This window comes from Gymnogyps californianus, chromosome 1 (assembly GCF_018139145.2).
Source record: "Gymnogyps californianus isolate 813 chromosome 1, ASM1813914v2, whole genome shotgun sequence".
NCBI classification, from domain to species: Eukaryota; Metazoa; Chordata; class Aves; order Accipitriformes; family Cathartidae; genus Gymnogyps; species Gymnogyps californianus.
In genome coordinates this window covers 64,226,507-64,248,069 of record NC_059471.1, presented here as the reverse complement: position 1 = coordinate 64,248,069, position 21,563 = coordinate 64,226,507, and the positions used below count along the sequence as shown (strand labels likewise).

At 36.9% G+C, this 21,563-nt stretch overlaps 1 protein-coding gene across 1 annotated transcript in view; it reads right to left on the bottom strand.

Annotated features, from left to right (window-relative positions):
• MYO16 (myosin XVI) overlaps positions 1–21,563 on the bottom strand; it is a 297,557-nt gene that overhangs the window by 231,342 nt on the left and 44,652 nt on the right. Inside the window, exon 4 of the mRNA XM_050904272.1 lies at positions 1,636–1,744. Within this exon, the coding sequence (XP_050760229.1) occupies positions 1,636–1,744 (109 nt within the window). The remainder of the gene's footprint in view (positions 1–1,635; positions 1,745–21,563) is intronic.

Sequence of the window (21,563 nt, the reverse complement as noted above, 5' to 3'; positions counted from 1 at the left end):
TTAACAGTCTGAAACTAAGACTGATAAACTACTACTTGGCAACTTAAGTTCTTATTAGTCAGCAGAAAGAAACAGTCCTGGAAGTCAGTTCTCCTCACCTAGCCATGTTAGGAAGAGCTGAAATGATACATGCATTTCCTATTTCTCTCTATTGACCAAAAGAAAAGGTCTGGATCATTAGCTCAGGCTTAGCTATCTAAAGTTAGTAGAGATAGATCTCACCTTCATAATGTTTAGGTTTTTTTCTTTGGAAATTCCCACATTTACAGAATCATTGTTTAATGAGGAATGGCGTCTCTCCTATCTAGTGGAAAAGAGGCAACACTGATAATGTTAGAGTCATAAAAATCACTCTTCCATATAGGTTCCTTCAATGTAGACACTTTGCCAAGAAACTAGCAAATCTTTTCCTTTTCTTTTTTTTTCCAAATCTATTTCATTTTGCAACCAAACAACAAGAAAGACAAACCAAGGAAAGAGGAAGCATTTTCTGGTAGATTTGCATGAATAATTGCAAGTAAGCAGACTACATCTTGTTGTATGCTACATGCTTGTTGTATGCTACATGTTAAATACCACAACAGCCAAAGTATTTGGAGCATTTAGACTCCACATATCTGCATTCTGCAAGGCAATAAAGTTTTTAGAAGTTAATACCTGTATTGACATTAGAAAAATCCAAAACCAGAGCTCATGAGCTGTGAAGACATTGCCGGCACCAAGGAAGCAAAATTATAAAATATACCTGTGTAATACACTGGATGTGCTATGGACTAACAGTATAGGACCTGACACTGAGTGTGATTTCCTTGCCAGTCTAAATTAACTTCTCTTTTAAGTGTTCATTAACAGGATATAAATTAACTTAGTTTATGTTAAAGCAGATTTCTTATATGGAGGCAATGTTGAAATTACACATTTTTACATCGCTGCTCATTATTTCTGATTAATACCTTTTCCTCAGTATTACGACGAGCCACATACAATGTTAAGGCAACCTATTATAGTCAAAAGCAATGCTAGAAATCTCACTTCAGAACCCTTATCTAAGTTTGGAACTGGTGAATAACAAACCCTTTTTTTCAATACAGGTCCTGTCATCTATAACGTATTAAGCATACTTCATAATAGACATCTAGCTACAGTATTTTCTCAATACAAACCAAAACCAACACTAATATTTTTGAATGTGATAAAGTTTCATATAAATTTCCATTCAGATGATTTGCAGAGATTTATTTAACAGTCTGTTACTGGAAAAAATATACTCTGAGGCTATACATGTTACGTGAAATGAAACAAAATGTGAAACCTGGTCCTCACACTGTTAAATTAGTTGTTTTAAAAGCTTCTGCATTACTGCAGTTTTTCTGCTTTGAATTCACATTCTAGCATTTCCGTATGAATGGGCAAAAGCAGATCTGACGATGACCACTGCCACTAACCTTTGTTAGTTGTTCCAATCTAAATGCATTGAAAACTTTTGTGACTCCAAATCATCTTCCTCCCCCTTCATCTCCAAACTAATATAGTTCCACTGGCTTCAGTGCTGACTAATGTCAAATCAATATCCATCCTTTTTGTTTTTATGTCATCTTCACCAAAAACATTCCAGAAGCTGGAGAGCTGACTTACCATTTTCTTCCAAGTACATCAGAAGGATGCTGCTAGATTCAGTCCCTTCTATGGCATAATCAAGTGCAATGTTTCCATTAACATCTTGCAGCAGCACATTTGCTCCAGCCTACAGACAAGAATTAAAAACATTTTAGGATTTTGTAGTGAAATCTCAAAACGCTACTGGGATTCTTATACATTCCCATTCAAAAACATTTCAAAGCTGGGGTTCTTAGACAGCAAGCTGATTATAGCCTGAAACAAACCAAACCAAACCAAAACACACAAAAAAGCAAAGACAAAATAAAGGACTCTCGAATGTCAGAAAGGGCTGGCTTTGCTTGGGACAGCTGTCACTGTTGCCACCCTAGCTGTCCAGCCTGCCTTTACTGCACAGATGTCTGAGCGGCTCAACAGTGAGTTTTAGAACCATCACCATTTGCAGCGCAGCATTTTAAATTAAAGTAAGCTATCACCGATTACAGTCTGCCTTAAAACATTACACAGTAAACAGCAGTAGTTTAAAAGCTGACTGACAAGCAGCACAGACACCCATGCAGTAGGGATGGGTAGACAGCTGGTAAGGATAACCTTGTCAGCCAGCCCAACCTCTTATGGCCTCATCCATCAATCCAACCTCGATGATTTCAACTGTAGTCCCTAAAGGAGCCAGGCTGACATTTTTACAAGTTTCATTCAAAATTCAATATAAAGGACAGACAACTAAAAGGAGCCAGGTGAGGGGGGACAGATTCATGAGAAGCTTGAAAAGAAACCACCAGCGTGATAAGAAAACTTGTATTTTCTATATTAAATATTGTTAGTGTAAGAATTTGCACTATGAAGGGCAATTTTAATTTTTTTTTTAAATAACAAAGCTCTCATCTTATCCTTGAAAATATTATAAATATCTGGTGGACATAAAAGTTTACATTACAGTGAAATGTCATGTATCTTCTTTAAGAGGCCATAACTTTAATTCATTTCAAGTGTTCTCTCTATGGCTTTTAACTGCAACAAATTATGAAATAAGAGTGACATCTGGTAAATTTAATTACTTTTCTTACCAGCTTGTATGATAAAAAGTTTAGCTAATAAAAATGAGGGGTACCAAGGACAGCCTTTCTTAAAACCACAGCAGCAGAGGTCAACTGTAATAAGGAATTAATAGAAGGTATGACTGCTTCTTTCAGGAGCTTACTCTGTAAGTACTGTATCAAAGAAAACTCATAATGGGCTCAGCTCCTGGCCCAGAGTGAAATATGACATGAAAAACCGGCAAATTCATGTAGGCTTCATGTCATCAGACTTAAGGTGTTGAAGCTGGACTGCTAGTCTGAGGTGATGTCCTGGGTTCCCATTGTAGAGTCAAGGGGACAGACAAGCATCAAAGAATGACTCACCTCAGCTATCTCAAACACCTCAGATATCCTACTAGACCGTATCCTATACAGCAAAATAACCTATCCTGCTACAAAGTATACTATTTTCTTTTAGTGCCTGTCTTGCTGCACTGACTGTAAGCGGAACCTAGACAGCAAATTTAGATTAGACGCATATCTTTTAAATTGCTAAATGACATTAGATGAGTGGAGCTGACTCTCAAGCTTAGTGAAAAGGAGTAGAAGGAGAATTATAAGGAAAGAAACGTATAAGGTATTAAATCTTATATTCATTATAGTGCTATGAAAATAAATTTCTACTTGCCTGTCCTGCCAGAAAAAATTTAAAAGGTGATCAAAAATCAAATAAAAGATGGATTTGAAGACCATAATATCTTTGCAGGATGGTTTAACAACTATTTATTACACTTGTTCTGCTACATAAACACAATTTTTGTTTGTTTTGCTTTCTACTCACTGACCCATAAGAGTTTGCTGGTGATGGTAGAATCAAGGAAGTAACACATTTTCATATCTAGTTGACTTGCATACAATAAAAAAGCACAAAGACTTGAAGGTACCTATCCTTCCCTGCATGTAAATAAACTCCAGGCAATATCAGAAGAAGGTCAGGAGAATAATAAAATAAACCTACATACATTTTCTTCCTTGTTGAGTTAAGAAACCAAAAGACCTTTGACATACTAAATTCAGGAAAAGTAGGATAATTAACTTGGCCAGCAGCACACTGTTCATTCCTCTCTAAGATGTAATGTCACCGAAAGAAGGATATAACATGGAATTACTCAGCTCCAAGTAATTTTTATTGAGTAGTTCTATATTAATTCATTTCTTAAGAAATGTTCACCAATGTTGGTGAAAGCTGTGGCAGCAGAGGTAGGAGAAGCTCTCAGAGTTCAGGTAAAGAAGCAATTCTGGACAATGGTGCACATTTAAAAGTAGTATCTTGCTTCAAAAAGAAATATTTTTTGTGGTTTTTAATAATAAACATTTTTAATATGGTGTATCATCCCTGCCTCCCAGTTTTGTATCATCTGTGAACTTGCTGAGGGTGCGCTTTGTCTCACTGTCCAGGTCATTGATGAAGACCTTGAACAGGACTGGACCCACTGTTAACCTGTGGGGTACACCACTAGTCAGTTGCCTCCAGCTGGACTTTGTCCTGCTGATCACAACCCTCCGGGCCCAGCTGCTCAGCCAGTTTTAAATCCACCTCATTACCTACTTACTTACCTAACCCATACTTTGCCTATGAGGATGCCATGGGAGACAGTGTCAAAAGCCTTACTAAAATAGAGGTGAATGACATCCACTGCTCACCCCTCACCCACCAAGCTGGCCACCTCATTGGAGAAGGCTGTTTGACTCATCTGACTTCAGCAAATCTAATTTTAAGAACTGTACCAAATGTTTTGAGAATAGCCACAAACACTGTGATTCGTAGTCTGTCGCTGGCTATAAAACAAGTTTCACATCAGGGAATCCTACTTAATTTATTGGCCAACTAACAAACTTTTAATTACTGATTCTGCTACCGAAAAATAGAAACAGGCAAACAAACGAACACTTAGCGAACTACACTTGGACTCCTCTCCAGACACCGCTCCTGCCCCTTCCCATCTCCAATCCCCTTGCTGCCTGCACGCTACGCCTGCAGTGGGCAGTGCGGCAGATTGGGGTCAGCACGTTGTGGTTCCTCTTCTTTGGTGGCTCCTTGTTTTTTCCTCCACTGCTCTGGCACTGGCTCCTTCACTGGCCACAGTCCTGCCAGAAACATAACTCCCCCAAGTCCTCTGCTCAGTTCCCACTTGTGCAGTTCTTTCGCTCCAGCCCTGCTTGCATCCCCTCGCTGCCAGCTTCATGCGGGTTATGCCCAGTACCAAACTCCAGTGTGCTTTAGAAAGAAAGCCATTCTAGGTATAGAAAGGTGGGAAATCCCACTGTATTTCCCTTCTTTAGTGTATTGCATGATACCCTGCCAAAAAGATGTGTGACAGGTTGTCCGTATGATGCAAATTGTACACACCAATATTTTGAAATACTTGTAGGACGGACATTTCTTCCTGTTCACTCTGATTACACATTTGCCTGCAACACATTGGAAATTACTCGCTGTTAAATGTGACACATTTCAGTTGCTCAGGATTTCTTTTATTCCCAGGCACCTCTCAGCTAGTTATGGCCAGTCCTGAAAGCTGATTTGAAATCTTATTTTCTAATTATAATGCAAATTTCCCATTTAGCTACTTGTATAAGTAAAGACAAGATGGCAATCCCACAGGTGGCAGAAGACATGGCAGAAGCTCACACAGGTAACTGGTAGGGGTCAGAGCAGAATAAATGAAAGAGGCAGGCAAACTAAGCAGCAGAAAAACAGTAGGCTGAAGCAAAAGTACAGAAAGCATGACAAAGATGTGGAACATGTTGCAGGTAGCAAATATCACAAATATTGTACCTTTAGTTCAAATTCAGATGGCTAAAATTGTGCTAAAGCAGTTGAGTGCTATTGTTACTGTCCTGGTTTTGGCCGGGATAGGTTTATCTATCAGTTACATATATGGCCTTGTAGGCCAGACCATAAGAAACCCAGATATGATTAGAGATGCAGATGGAATTCAGATTATCTGAATGTAGTCCTACTTTGTTCTTAGGTTTATGTTCATAGGTCTTGAAGAAAATATGAGGAATCCTGTCCCCAGGCTGCTGATACTAGAGTTTCCAAATTTATATGCATACCTTGTTTATATTCAAAATGCAATTCCGTATTTATTGCATTTCAGTTCAAATGTTTTATTCACCCGCTTGGATTCTGTGTGCAGTGCTCAGTGTACATGAAAAGTTACTGGCTTACCCATTCTCCACATATCTTCATTCTCAAGTCATTTCTCAATAAAAAGATAAACGTATTGCAAAACTTTATCCAATATATCCCATAAATACAAAACATACTTTTGATAAAAATATTTGTCTTCAATGATAAATTGCTTCTATTTTAGAAAGACTGCAGAAGGAACATCTTTAAATATATTATTAAAAAATGTTCCGAAAGACACCTACTTCAATACACAGAATGCAAAATGTAACTGAATTGCATGCTCTGCTATGCAGAACAACATCCATATGTAGAGAGAGTATAAGAGAGTGAGCTCTGGTGATCAATAATAACTGAGTAGATGGTGCCAATTTGCACACCATCCCCATATGACCAGAAATCAGAGCCTGCTGCCAAAGAGAAAATACCTTTGGCTAGTGAAAGGAGGTAAGATTTCCCTTCTGGTTCCAGAAATGATGATTCAAAAGACTTCAATTTATCTTAGGATCACTTTACTGTGCATTTTTTAATCCCGTTTTAATTTCTGCCTATGTACTTACTTGTAGAACCTCTGATACGGTTTCACTTCAGACAAACTGAGTAGAATAGCTTTAATTCCACGTATATGCAAAACTGGTGACCCTAAAAATTAGGTACTGAGCTCAGGAACAATATAGCATGAGGTAGGTTGGATGTGAACAGCTTCACAGTACTAATCTGTGTGCATACCCCCATCTTTTGTCAACATGAAGTAGTTTGAGATGACTTCCCATTCAGTGGAAGAGAGATGAACAACTTCAGGTTCACTGTAGAGTACACGATGCAATGTACATTCCCACTATAACTTATCCCATGATCACATCTTTGCATAGCTAAACTTCTAGCTAATTTAGGATACTACAGGCAAGAACATCACTTTGCACACCAGGATGTAGTAGGAGCTGAATTCTTCCCTCCCAAATAATGTTCCAGAAGGTGGGGAAAGAACCAAATAGCTTCTGAAGTCCAAGCACTATTGGAAATTTTGATTTGCAAGAACTTTCAAAAAAATAGTAACTTCATCACGTAATTACATGTGAATGGACTGTGAGCATAGCCAGAGTCCTCTACAGGACTCTGTCCCTATACAAGCTACCCCTTGCCACTTGGCCCAAGCGCAAAAGTACAAACGCAGTCACAAACTCTTAAGACTATCTTGCTGTAGCTACATCCCTGTGGATCAATGTCCAAACTCCCGCTGGTAAAATAAGAGTTGAGTTTAGTCTATATTCTACATTTGGGAAGCCTAATTAGTGATACTGTTAACTCACAAGCAAACAATTTATTTTTAATTTTCTCCATCAATCTCTGTTAAGAATTAATTGAAATCTAAAAATCAATCTAACATGCACAGGGGCAAACCTTTAATTAAATATTTGATTTTTTAAAAAGTCTGAAAACTTCCTTCTTCTGTGCAACAGATGTAGGTTTATCAGTGCTATTTACTAGCTGGCTAATAATCCTTGCTATTCTTTCTTATTCTCAGTGTTTCTCATACATCTTATCTTATGATTCCCAAATGAGAAATATATCTACCTACCATTACTTGAAAAAGAAGGAGGACCCAGGAATCTCCATTCCGAGGAATGTGTCCTTCTTTACAGATTTAAAATTATTTCTTTCCTTCTGTCTCTCTGAATTCCACAATGTTTTGTGTATCAGCAGCCTAACTTCATCAGGACAGGTGAAAACCACATTCTCCCACCACTTTATGAACATAATTAAAGGCAGTTTTGTGGGAAGAAGGGCTGTGGGTTTAGACCTTCTCCAGCCATCTCCAACCATCTCCTATATTCAGGGACAGAGTTCTAACCACCAGGCTGTATGTCCAGAAACATAATACCATCACAACTGTTTGGACTGCAACATAATCTGATTCAGGCATTCTCAGAGGGCACCTAACTTACTGCAGTTCCCCAAGGACTTGGGAAAGATTTGAGCATGTCTCCGTCTAGGTACTATCTCCTGCTAAGCTCCCCAGCTAGGATGCTACACAGCTTATGCACCCAGGGAACTTTGTGCTCACAATGGTTAGCTGGTTGAACTGCTTTCTGAACCAGAGTCAGCATCCATTCATTTTAGGTGGAAGCCAGGTAGACTCCAGAAAGCCTGAGTATGATCCACTGAAATTCAAGCTTAAAGTCCTGTATTCTGTTGCATGCCTTAAATTATTCTTTTAAACTTGCATTCCATGCAGGTTATTTAAATATTTGAAATAACTAAGTAATTTAGCTTTATTCATATAGTAGAAAGTCCCAGGTGTGTTATAAAATATTTTTCAATACAGAAATCATGACCCAGCCACTGCCTCTTTTACCTAGGATTACCACCATTGGCTTCACGAGGCTTTATGAAGGCAATCAGAAATAAAATATAGCCTGACGAATATGTGTGGATATAAAAAAGAAAAAAAAAAAGGAAAAGAAGAGGCAGACACAACTGTCTTGTTAATGTACCTGTTGCTATGCCAAAAAAAAAAAAGTTTTCTCCTCGTAACAGGCTTCTGCACAGCTGTTACTACGGTTCAAGTGCTCCACAGTATGGTATCCATGTGCAATTTGTGCAGTCACCTGTCAACCTCCCCCCAAAACCTGACTTTTTGATATCTATTTATATTCTTATTTATATTTATATTAGCAATCTATTTTTATTCCATTCTACATACTCCATATATATAAAAATGTATACATTTATATGTGTGTAAATGTACCAAAATTTACATACTATTTCTCTCTTCTGTGTTAACCACTGTTTCCAAAAGGGTAAGGCTAGCATTTTTTCAGTAACAGCTTAGACAATTCACTTTTTCTTCATTTTTTTAAATATAACCACATGATTTACAAACTGTTCCTTTTTATAAGATGATGTTAGCCGTGTAAACAGACCAAGACTAAATGTAGTTCTTCACAAAACATTTGTGGCATTTTGCTTCCTGTAACGTGAGTAGTTAAGTTTTCCCCCCTTTATTGACCTACTTCTTCACCTTAATTCTGTTAAAACGTTTTGCCCATTGAAGGATGTCCAAGGTTTACACACACATATGTGCAAGTTCTCATGTATACTGTGGTTACTGTGCAAATGGTACATCCTTCCAAAAGCTCTTAGTATACTATCAGGCAAAAAGAAAGCAACAGTAATTAGGACATAATGCTCTATTTGCTTGCACACAAGGAAACATACAGGAAATCACACATGCTTATGGGCTCCATGGTGCCACACGATCTTGCCCTCTTGACTTCAAAGGTTTGCATAAATTTTCATTCAAGATACCAAATCCCAGAAATCTAGCTGGCTCCTCTTTTTGTGGCTCCTATTGGACTTGTTTGACTCTTATTCATTAACAAAGCGAAAGGGATAAAGTTGCTCTACACAGTACTGTGTTTTAGGTCATCTCACTTTTCACAAATTAACAATGCTAAGCAGAACAGTTCTCAAGGCAGGGCTCAAAAAAAGTCAAAGACTTCTCCACATTAGCAAACCACAGACAATGAAATAAAAGATTAAATGAGATTGAGCAGCTGCTCTCAGATCAAAAGCATGTTTTCCTTCCAACTCATTTCAACAACAGATTTTCTGTAGGCAGGAAATTATTTCACAGAAATAACAATTTAGTTACTAGAAGAGCTGAGAAAAAACAAATGAGGTTTTTAGTGATTACAATTATAGATCCTCCACTGACAGTTCCCCTACCTGTTCCTATTGTAATCCAGGTTTACCTACTTACTAAGAAGCAAACTGACACACACAATCTGAGTTACCTCTTTTGTTTTCTCTTTTTGGGTATAGAACAAGCTAGAAACTATTTTACTAAATCTGGATATTGTCTCTCAGAATGCTGATTACAGTCTAAATACTTTCATTTTAGCTTTTTCCACATAAATCTTTAAGGAAGCCCCTTCCCCATGACACTGTAGATTCTTAAGATACTCAGGATATAGTTAATAGATTTCAGTCAACTCAAGAGTAAAGCAAGGATTCCTGTTCCAGAACAAAAGGTCAGAAGAAGCCCATGAAAAAGCCAGCTATCCCCTGAGCAGATTCAGGACTAGGAGTCTACTACGCAGCTTACCTATTTCTAAATTTTTACTTTTATTCCTCCTCCCCCTGGGCTTGACGGAGAATGGAAGAGAGACCACAAATGTTTATAAGCCATCTATAAAGATATGTAACTTCCAGTATAGTCCATGGCAAACAGTACAATCACCTCAAAGCTGCTCTAGCTTCTGTTTTGGTTTTAATGACCCTTAATGTAGCATGCCAAAAGAAAAGAAAAAAAAAGACAACATACTGCCTTTAAGGAAGATGGGAGTGGGACTGATGGAAAACCATTCCCCAAACAGGGATATATGCTATACAGCTAATTCTAGCAGCCTCTTTTCTTTTATATATCTCAAAGGAAAACAAATAAATTAAAATTTCAGCTGTACAAAAGCAACTTTTCACAAGCCTGTTCTTCATCCTTTTTAGGGCAATTTCCATCACTGCAGCCTGAGGGGCCATACCTGATCTTTGATTAAATGGGAATTTCAGTAAGTCAAGACTGATGACTTGAGCTTCAAAGTACTATGTTTTACAAATAATAAACTATAACTTCTCTCAGGCAGTTAAGTTACTTGGAGGCAGTTAAGTTCCACATCCAAACACCACCACCCCCCAACCGTAATGGACACCAGACCTAGGCATAACTTTCTCCAAAATAATAGGTTTTCCTCAGTAAATTCTTATTTATTGAAACCCGAACTTTTAAAAGTACTAAAGAAATGCAAACAGCAGTCTCATCATGTAGGAGTTTCCAAACTGAAAATATTTTCTTCCTTTCTTTCCAGAGTATCTCTTAGCAAAATAATCTGAACAAGAACCCAAACTCCATACAGCAATTCAGAAGTAAAATCTGTGGATCACAAATCAAAATAACAACTGAAAAGATCTAACTACCTCTATCATGCTTGCAATTTGATATACTAACAAATGTTCCATGCATGCCTTACACGGGCTTGTGTATCTACAGAGAAAATGCAGGGAACAAATCCGCCTGCTCAGCTGATTTCCTCCAAAGTAGGGCATCATGTTAAGGCATATTCATGAAATCAAATTCTCCCTTAATACAAATGGAAAAACCTCTCACTTCCTTTTAAATGGACTTGCAGAGAGCGCAGCTCTGTAAACTGGGCTGGCCCAGTGCACCAGGTACAGGACTTCTTCTATAACCTTCAGTCAATGGTTACCTGCAGCTTATTTGAAGCAGGAGTTCCCACCTCTCACAGAGGAAAGATACTGATGATCAGCTGTCTGCAATCTTTGTTCTGTTTCAGGGCTTTAAACTCTGTAAGAGTTGCTACTGCCTATAAACCCATGCCTGTCACATTACCAAAATTATTCTTTCACAAGAAGCAGGAACTGTCTGCCATCTGGATGAGCTTGACTTGTGATATAAGTAAAGGTTTCAATTCATTTTCAGCATGCCTGATCCCACATCTTAAAAACACAAACACAAAGCTCAATCCCTTATGTCTGTGACAACACAGCCCACAGAACCAAAGCTGAATTCAAAGCCTTGTAAGTGCCCTCTGGGCACATTAAAATAAACTGAAGAGGAGAGATTGCATATCTCCAAAAAGACACTTTCAAGGAAATCAGGAGATAACTCAGTGCTGAAAATTTTATGCCAATACCTTTATATAATTGCTAAAATATATGCATTTGTATTAATATAAATTTATGCTATGCCATTACTACTTACTTTTTTCCCTCATAGCTACATGCTAGACCAGTCAAGGAACCTTCATACAAATGCAGTTGGAAATTCACTCATCCTTGTGTAAGTAAAGTATTTCAGCTGCCGTGTGGATACAAGTTCTTTAATTCATGGCACTTCTGGGTTCCACGTTGCAGAAACAGGCACCAAAATCTGAATATGCAACATAACTCCTGGTCAAAACAGACTTTTTTGTCATAATCTAGAAATAAGGGTTTATGGGTGCATGCCACTGTGAATACAGAACATTATAGTGTTCCAAAAATCCCAGGCATCTTAACCTCTGTGACACATTCATTAAGAAAGGATAAAGAAATGTGTCAATACAGTGGCTGTTCATAAAAAGCATCATATAGATATATACATATAAGATCACCAATGCTTACAGAAATACCCAATTGTATTTGAAAACGTACTTCTTGGTTGTTGAAGTACTTCACACAACTAATAAAAATAGTACTTCAAAATCATCAAAGTTCCACAACCATTTTGACAATCATTTAATTCATGAATAAGGCATTTTTTCCTTAAACTAATAGAATGTAGGCAATGTCAGTTTACAGAAAAGATTTTCAGTAGTGTTAAAAAAAAATAAAAGGCTGTCATGGCACATATTACAGATTGCTTGACAGGCATAGTCTGTCTGACTAATGCATTCAGAAGATAAAAGAATTAGCACTGATGACTGAAAACTAAAGACCAACATTTTCCCATCTGTTTGTGCACCATGGGGACTTAAATTCCGCCCATCAGCTGGAAGGCATGTAAAAGGCAAATAAAATCCCACTTGGTTCCAGTACTGAACACTTCTGATAACACTGCAGAAGTATAGTATGTTTTCAATAACATCTGTCAAAGTAAAATACAACTAAGCATACAGTTAGCAGATGAAAAGTTAAAATCTACTAACCTAGAAGGTATCAAACAAAAAATAATGTACATTTCTCAAGTTACCACTATTTCTATGCCCTAGCACTACAACATTCATGAGGATTTGGGAACATTCTATTAATTTTAAATGCATACAGATATTTACTTGGATCTTAATTAATTGGCAAGTCAGCTTTCATGGTGGTTCTTCATATTCTGACTCCTAGCATACATCGCCAAGGTTTCTTGGAATTTAAGGTCTTATTTCTAAGCTAAATAAAGTCTGGTTTCCTTGACCTAGCTTTACCTCAAGGAATTATTTGTATTTCCTCTCTTCTCCCACCTAAATAGCTGAAAACATGCAGAATCTCCAGCTAGTTTGATTAGAAATTGGAAGGACAGAATTATTTTTGTTATATCCATTTCTGTTTCTTTATTTCCATACTTCATTCTGCATTTTTCCAACAACTTCAACTAATCATTCTTAACATAATGAAAATCTGTAGCTCAAATGCATGACCAAATTTTGCCATACAATTTGAACACTAATTGTATCAGCCTTGGCACGTCTTCTTCATATGTAATCACTGCTGGTTTCAAATCTATGAGGAAAGAGGCCATAAGAATATCTTTTCTCTTGCTCTTGTTGGCTAGATGTGAGGTCAGGGATGGGACACTTTAGCTTAGCCACAGTGTAGGGCAAATGAAGCTATAGGGCTTTTGGTGTGACACTGATTTCCCTCAACAAGCTTGGACCACGGGCAGAACATGTTCAAGTCCAGTACTAGGGCTCCCACATAGCCATAAGTTTAAACATGCAATTCTCCAGTCTCTGCACATAAGCTTTATTCAAACAGAAATTACAGGAGTCAATCTTGCTCTCAAGATATGCACTTGTCTTAATGTAAATCAATATTTCAATATCCTACCTGCCAAAAAATTGCCTTGCATTTAAAAAAAAAAAAAAGAGCAGCTACTGAAGAATTATATATCCATGATTCTCATTTCCAAAGCCAAGTATGACAAAAAGAAAACAGTATCTGTGTTTCTTTCTTTCTTTGTTTCTTTGTTTATGGAGATACCTCTTGGGTCAAAATACCTGTTGCACAGTTTTAGTGAGGGCCTCTCAGAAAAGAAACAAAAAGATGAGGCATTAGGGTATCAGGAGGGTGCCAATAAAAGCATGAAGAAGCTCCTTCTTTTTGCTTAGTATGCAAAAAAAAAGTTTAATTGGGATATTTATATGAATTGGATGGACCAGTTTGAATGTCACAACAATAAACTAAGACATATGTTTAACTCTTTTAGTCAAACCATTTTCTTTGAAAGCAAGAAAAAATTGAGAAGAAATCTCAGAATATATTTTCTCACCATAATTTAGTATTTATACTGGAAGTTGAGGTAGACTAAAGAAGTGACAATAAAGAAACAGCAAAATCTATTTGCGTGATATTATATCACAAAGAAAAGTTCTCTTTGCCTAGAACAGCATTCAATTCTATTTTTAAGACACTGCAGCAAAAATGCAAAAGAATAGAACGAGGTCAACAAAAAGGGTGGCTGAAGTACAGAAGGATGGGTATTTGACTTCATATTGCCAGCTCTCAAATTATTTGGCAAGAAAAGGGAATTAGAAGGGAACCTTCAAAGAGCATTGATGACTAAAGACTAAAATTTCCCCATCTGCTTGTGCACATGGGACTTGCACACTCCCCATCAGTAGCAGAGCTTATAGAAAAAAATGAAATTATTCAAGCACTGAATGCCTCTGATAACAGTATAGGAGCACACTTTCTTTTCATTTTTATTTTAATTGTAGTCATTAAAAATTATGACAGGCACACAGAAAAATGATCAGTCCCTGTCTCATAATACTGCAACAAAAGGTCACTTTATGAAATTATTGCCTTATATTTTTAGAACAAATAGAAGGAATTCTCTTTCACAAGAAAAGGAGTGAGCCTGTGGAATTCCCTGTCAAAAAGACTTTAAATCCGACACTACAGTTAGAGTCAAAAGTTACTTTATAATCATTAATAAAGCTTGTAATTACATAAGGTCAACCAAATCTCATATTTTAGGAAATAAAAAAATCAATCCCTGGAGTTAGTAAGAACTGTCATTTGTGTACAACATCGGACAGTTAGTAAGGCACAGTTTTATTGTAGGCAAAATGAGGATATGAAGCATCCTCTGACTACCAACTACAGTACTGCTAAGTACAGGGCACAAATAGGAAAACAGGACAGCAAGTATTACCTTCTACTAATATGTTTCCTACTAAGTTGTGTGTGTGTGTGTGTGTATATATATGCATGCATATATATATATATATTGGGAAGTAGTCACACACACTCCAAACAAAACAGCTGGGGAAAGTTCTGCCTAGTAGCTTCACTCAAAGGGGTTTCCAACCCTGACCCACCACTGTTGAAGGCAGAACAAACATAACAACCACAGCAAAGAAAGGAAGATGATTTTGATGGCTCAGTAAAGATTGGAAGCTGATTTTGAGGAGCTGGTAGCTTCCAGGCTCAATGTAAAAAACATAAATGGTGGAAAATTTAACTAGGGTCAAAACTGAAGACCCTGTTTAACATGATGGTCTTCTCCTTACTCCCTCTGTGTGGGAAGCTAGTCTTTTCTTCCCGTCTATGCACACTGTCATATCCATGACTGTATTTATGCAACTTGGAAAATACAGATGCTGAATGTTCTGATTTTCATTCTCCAGTCCATCTTGAGATTACATACAAACACACAAATATATATATATATATATGTAAATTAATTATGCTTCAAATGGCACATGGAAATAAACAGCACTACTTCAGGCATGACATTAGATATTACCATTTTACTAATGCAGAGAAAAAGACAAAGTCTACATTAATGTATATACATGTACAGTTGTCCTGCTTTCGGCTGAGACAGATAGAGTTAATTTTCTTCTTAGTAGCTGTGCTGTGTTTTGGATTTAGTGTGAGAATGATGTTGATAACATGCTGATGTTTTAGTTGTTGCTAAGTAGCGCTTACCTTAAGCCAAGGACTTTTCAGTTTCCCATGCTCTGCCAGCAAGCAGGTGTGCAAGAAGCTGGGAGGGAGCATATGCTCAGTATATAAACTGGGGGGAGTTGGCCAGGAGGGGCAGATCACTGCTCGGGCATCGGTCAGCAGGTGGTAAGCAATTGCATTGTGCATCACTGGGTTTTTCTTTTTTTTCTTTTTCTTCCTCTTCTTTTTTTTTGTTATATTCCTTTTCATTACAATTATTATTATTATTATATTTCATTATTATTATTGTTAGCATTATATTTTACTTTAATTATTAAACTGTTCTTATCTCAACCCACGAGTTTTACCTTTTTTCCCGATTCTCCTCCCCATCCCACTGGCAGCTGGGGGGGAGCGAGGGAGCGGCTGCATGGTGCTTAGCTGCTGGCTGAGGTTAAACCACAACAACAGTAAAAATAAAGAAAAGTCTGTACTACATGTCCCTGGTATAAAAAGCAAGACATTAAACAGTACATAATAAATGATAGCTGTGTACAGTGTATGGTTTCTGCAAAGATAAATGCATTCATTCACACAAGAAACTACGGGTACAAAACTGCTAATTTAACTCAGTTAATTTGCATTTTTGTTATGAGACAGATTCATTGTGTTGATTGATAACATCAACATATTCCCAGTGTACAGGAAAGGGACTGTATAGCAGCTTAATCTGCACTCAGGGTGACACTGTCCTGCTGGTTAGTAATTAAATCTGTACACTCTACAAACAAGTCATCGTGTGAAATACCAAATGTATTTAGGAAGTTTAGCATGCCAGTCATCTTAATACAGAACTGGCTTCTCAGAACACCAGTGTGTAATTAGAGAACTCGCCAGACAAGCAGATAACCCTATTATTTTCCTGTGCTTGGGTAATGGATGAAGTGCAGCAGATATCAAAAACTTCCAGCCATAAAAAATAGTAACTTGCTGTGTGGGACTGCAGCAAGTTACTCCCTAAAACAACTATGAGGGAAATACACACTCCACGCCAAATTTTCTCACTGATTATATGAAAAGGAAAACATATAGTTATAAATCCTACCAATACAAGCATAACCACAGCTGACATTTATATATTAATCACACATAAGATTCCAGGTTTATTGGCATAAAATGCTCTCAATCAATTAATGCATATATTGGAAAAGTGTCAGAATTTTACACAACATTGAAACAAATACTTTAAAGATGTAATGCTATATAGCCCATCAAGGATTAATCTATGTGTTTTATCAAACAGATTTTTTTACTCGTGTTCACATATTGTAATCTTAGCAGTAAACCATGAGATGATAGACATCTATCATCTTCCTATCACCTTGCCCAGCAACATTTGTCCATAATCATTCCCTTATCATTCTCTGGTCTTCATCCCAAAAAATAAATTTTCCCAACTTCCAATACTCTCATAATTTTAATGAACATCCTTCTTCCCAAGAAACGCAATACCAGTAATCTTGCAGTATTTATTTTAATTCAACAAATACTTCCCAACTTCTAACATTTTGGAAAAATGTTATTTATTGTGTTTTAAAAGTTTGCAATATATCATCGTTTCTAATGACAGACATTTGAAATAAAGGCAAGTCTGATTTGATAAACTTTGTTTTTTTACATAGCTGAAGATGCAGCTGTTATTCAGAAATTGTATAAAAAGCCACTTTTTTCCTGTGCTTTCATATTCCAGGTTTGATACACATTTTCCAACATCCTTTTAATTTTTCTTTCTTGCAGACAGCAACCACATCTTGCTCAAGCTTATTATCAAAAACAAAAAAAATAAACTACCTCCAACTTTCCAGTATTTTTCAGTTCACATCTTTAACTCCTACACTTCATTATGCATCCTAGTCTCGTTATCTTACATTGTTCTGCACTGAACTGAATTACCTACTTTTTCGCACACAGTCTACACAATTATTCTAGATTTGGGAAGTCAATGTTTTTCTCCACCTTTCCTATTCTAATTGAAAAGTCTTCAAACACATGTGCAAACACGAGCCTTTTACCGACCCTCGTGTCACCTCATTTATTACCTCCACTAACCTTGCACTGTCATAATTTACCTAAACCATCTGCTTTCAATATGTAAGCCAGTTTTTCCTGCAGCAGTTTTCTTTTCAATGACTTTACACATCAGTCTTTATGGTGGCATATCAAGATAAGTTGCCCTTGAATTTTTGATAAATTGTACCAGTGCTGCATTTTCCTCTACTAGCTCACTCAGAAATTCAAGAATTTATGAAGATTCATTTAAGGGTTCTTTTTTCATAGGTTCATGCTCCCAAGCCCTTCTAAATTATGCATTACAAACCATGCCATAGTGATATTTCATTCCAATGTTTCCCAAATGAAAACACACAAAAAGCCATATAAGACTGAGGGGGAAGGGTGTTGGTTTGGGGTTTTTTTTGAACATTGTAGGACAGCTCTATCCAAATAAATAACATGGTATCAACTTACCTGAAAGAATCTCTCTCTCTCTCTCTTTTTCTTTTTTTTTTTTTTTCCAGAAGACAGCATCTGACAAGATTCCTCTAAAGTCTGGGAATCACATCTACCATCCTTGTCATAGTTCTGTTTTACCAGAAATTTGGAGATGTTGCAAGATTCAGTCATTTTCTGTGAGATACTCATTTTTCTTAGCCTCAAGAAAAGGATGATGGTGATAGATCTTAAAAGATCAGAGGTATGTTTCTGGCTTGTTATGGTTACTGTGAATAACATGATTAATTACAGAAAGAAGGTAGGAGAAAGAAGGAACTGAAGGAGTCTCATCTGTGTTGAACATTTCATAGTTTTCAGGAGTGCCTAAATAAAAGGGCAAATGCAACCATTCCTTACTACTGGGGGGGGGGGCGGGGGGGGGGGGGGGGGTGTGACATAGATCTGGGTAGGTAAATGTCCCCATAAGAGAAAATACAGTATACACGTATGTCCTGCTCCATTAAATCTAACACCAATGGCGTACTGAAAATCATTGCAAACAAGCTGTTCAACCCACTAAGCTGCCAAAACCATCTCTTTCCTTGTAGACTTCCCTTTACTAGATCTCAGGAGAGACACCAATATACTTTTTCTAGTAGATTTACAGTTGGCTGACCTTCCTGCTAGGTTGACAGTGGTGCCCCAGTTAGTACAGACATACATTACACAATACTAATATAGGTCTTTCACATCCCAGGCTACTGTTCTAATCAGTAGACCAGTGACGTCCAAACTGTTCTTATTGTGCACGCTGTCAGCAAAAAATTTTTAAGCATGCACCCCTGATATATGTATATTTGTTTATAAATTATATACATGTACTGTACTAATATACTATGTACATTATAAAACATACACAAAAATAGAAATTAAAAAAAGATGAGATAAAGATGAAATAAAGAATATTTTTAAATAATTTTATTAATGGTACAAAAACCTTTTTGCTCTATTATCATTAATACTAATATTTTTAATGAGAACAATGTGATTGAATATGCTTCATTACTTTTTAAATTTTTGGTTTACCACTTTATGATACAGTGATTCAAAGGTCTGGTTCTAAGTTCAGTTTACTTCAACACTTGGTTTTAATGTCTGTCATAGCTGGAAAAGATAGCTCACAAAGATATACAGATCCAAATGGAAGAAGTGCATCGTTGGTGGCGCTTACTAAATCATGATACTAATTTTTCAACTGCATTTATGAATTAAACAAAGGTTTTTATTGAATTTTGGCTAGGAAATTTCCATCTTCCCTGATGTCAATCACTTACTCTTGCAAACTAATGAGAAGGTGTTGCATTTTTAACAAATGGTTTCAAAACCCACTGAAACTCTTTTTTTGGAACATTTTTAAACAGGTTATGAAATTCTGTTTTCAAGTTTTTTCAGTATACAGATACAAGAGTTTTTATAGGTAACATGCATAATTTTCAGCCACAAATCATATAACGATGGAAACGTCTCCAAACATCTCTTTTCAAAATGCTCTCCCTCTAGCATGAGTCTCTTTTGAAAAGCAGTTACTTTCCTACTTATTGCTAAACCATCACCTTTACTTTGAAAGGACAGATTAAGTGTGCTTATTGTTTCCAAAAATAGCTGCTAGGTAGCATACTATTGACAGTGACTCTTCACCACAGAAAAGGTCAGCAAATTTGGAACATTTGTCTTTTTGTAAAAGAAAAATGAACTCATCTCTAAGTTCAACAACTCTTTTACGTGCTTTGCCACAAGATAACCAGTGAACCTCTGTGCAGTACAAAAGAATTTCATGGTCACTCCCTATCTTGTTACAAAGTATTGTAAAGATTCTACTATTTAAAGGTCTTGTTTTCATAAAATTAACCAAATTGATGACTTCCTGTAGCACTTTGTGCACTTCTGGGTCCAACTTCCTGGCTGCAATAGCTTGCTTATGAATGATGCAGTGAGTGAATCTCAGGTGTGGTGCCAGCTCTGTAACCTCACCCCAGAATCCTTTCTTACTCTAGTCAGAGCAGCTGCTCCATCAATGGTTACACTTGCATAGTTTTTCCATAAAACATTATTTTTATTAAAGTCATTTACTGTTAAGATTATATCTCCTTTGGCACATCTTTCTTTTAGTGGCTCACAAGAAAGTAGTTCTTCATGCATTTCATTACTGAAACAGAGCCTAGCAAATACCATAAGCTGAGACATGGACATGTTAAAAACACCTGTACTTTCAGCCAACTGCATAGCAAACCTCCTCCACTGTGTAATTTGTTCTAATACTTGTTTATTTAAATCTTCAGTGATGTTTTCTACACGTCTTCCAACTGTATTTGCTGACAAAGGAGTGCATTTTAGAGTTTGTCACCATATTGTTTTCCATGTACTATTTCAGCCATTTTTACTGCAGCAGGAAGAACAAGCGTGTCCCCAATAGTATGTGGCTTTTTGTCTTTCGCTATGAAGAAGTCTCAAAAGAGGCTTCTGAAGATTTATCATTAAGTTTAGTGAAATTTCGTAAAATACTGTATTGAGTATTGCATGACTTCAAACATTGCTGATTAGATCTGATTAGATCGGCAGCGTTTTTGCCTCATAATGATGAAGAGCTCATACTAGGACTAGAAGTGTTTGCTCTGCCATTTTCCTGTTCATTTGTGCTGTTGTTATTAGCCTTATTATCTTCACTCTGTGGTTTCTTTTCAGGAATCTTTTTAAGCCACTTGTCCATTTTGTGAAGGTTAGTTTAGTTAAAACTAGATAATACAATCCGTAAATCCACGTAACCAAGCATACACAAACTGCAATACATCGCAATACACTGCAAGTGGACGAACGAGTGAGAGCACCACTGCCAATGCCTCTGCACTGTGGAGCACCCACTCTTCCTGCAGAACACCTCGCCTACCGTTTGTAACACTGGACCCTCGGACCTATGGATGGAGTGAGGGTGCCAGCGTCAATATGTATATTAAATATTAGTAAAGCTTAATTTCTTTCTTATTTTTTTAGATTAAAAAAAATTAAAATAGAAGTTCTAATACCCACAATGAATCATCTTGTGCACCTCCTGGGGTGTGCATCCACTTTGAAGACCACTGCACTAGACCTCACAAATTCAAATTTTCTCATTTCCAAATAACTCTTATATTTGTATAGCTCCTGGCAAAAACTGGAAGCCAGTAAGAATGAGGAACTCAACAGGAACTGTTAAATAATTTCAAGCAAATGTCACCAAAAGATTGTCTTACAGTGCTTTTATTTTCTTTTTGTAATTCTTTTAATTATTTCCCTGATTAATCAAGCTCCTTCACTGGCATATTTCTCATATGTCGGCCTTTTCATACCCCTTATTGAGATAATATTCAGGTTTATGAACCAGTCTGCAGTTTCTCTTACAAATACTGCTAGGCACACAATTAATTACAGATCTAAATACCGTTCTCATCTTACTACCAGTGACTATACATCTGATCTTTTGTGGCCTTGGGGTTTCTTTTCTTGAGGAAAAAAGCCTTTTATTATCTTTTTTCCCCTTGATTTCA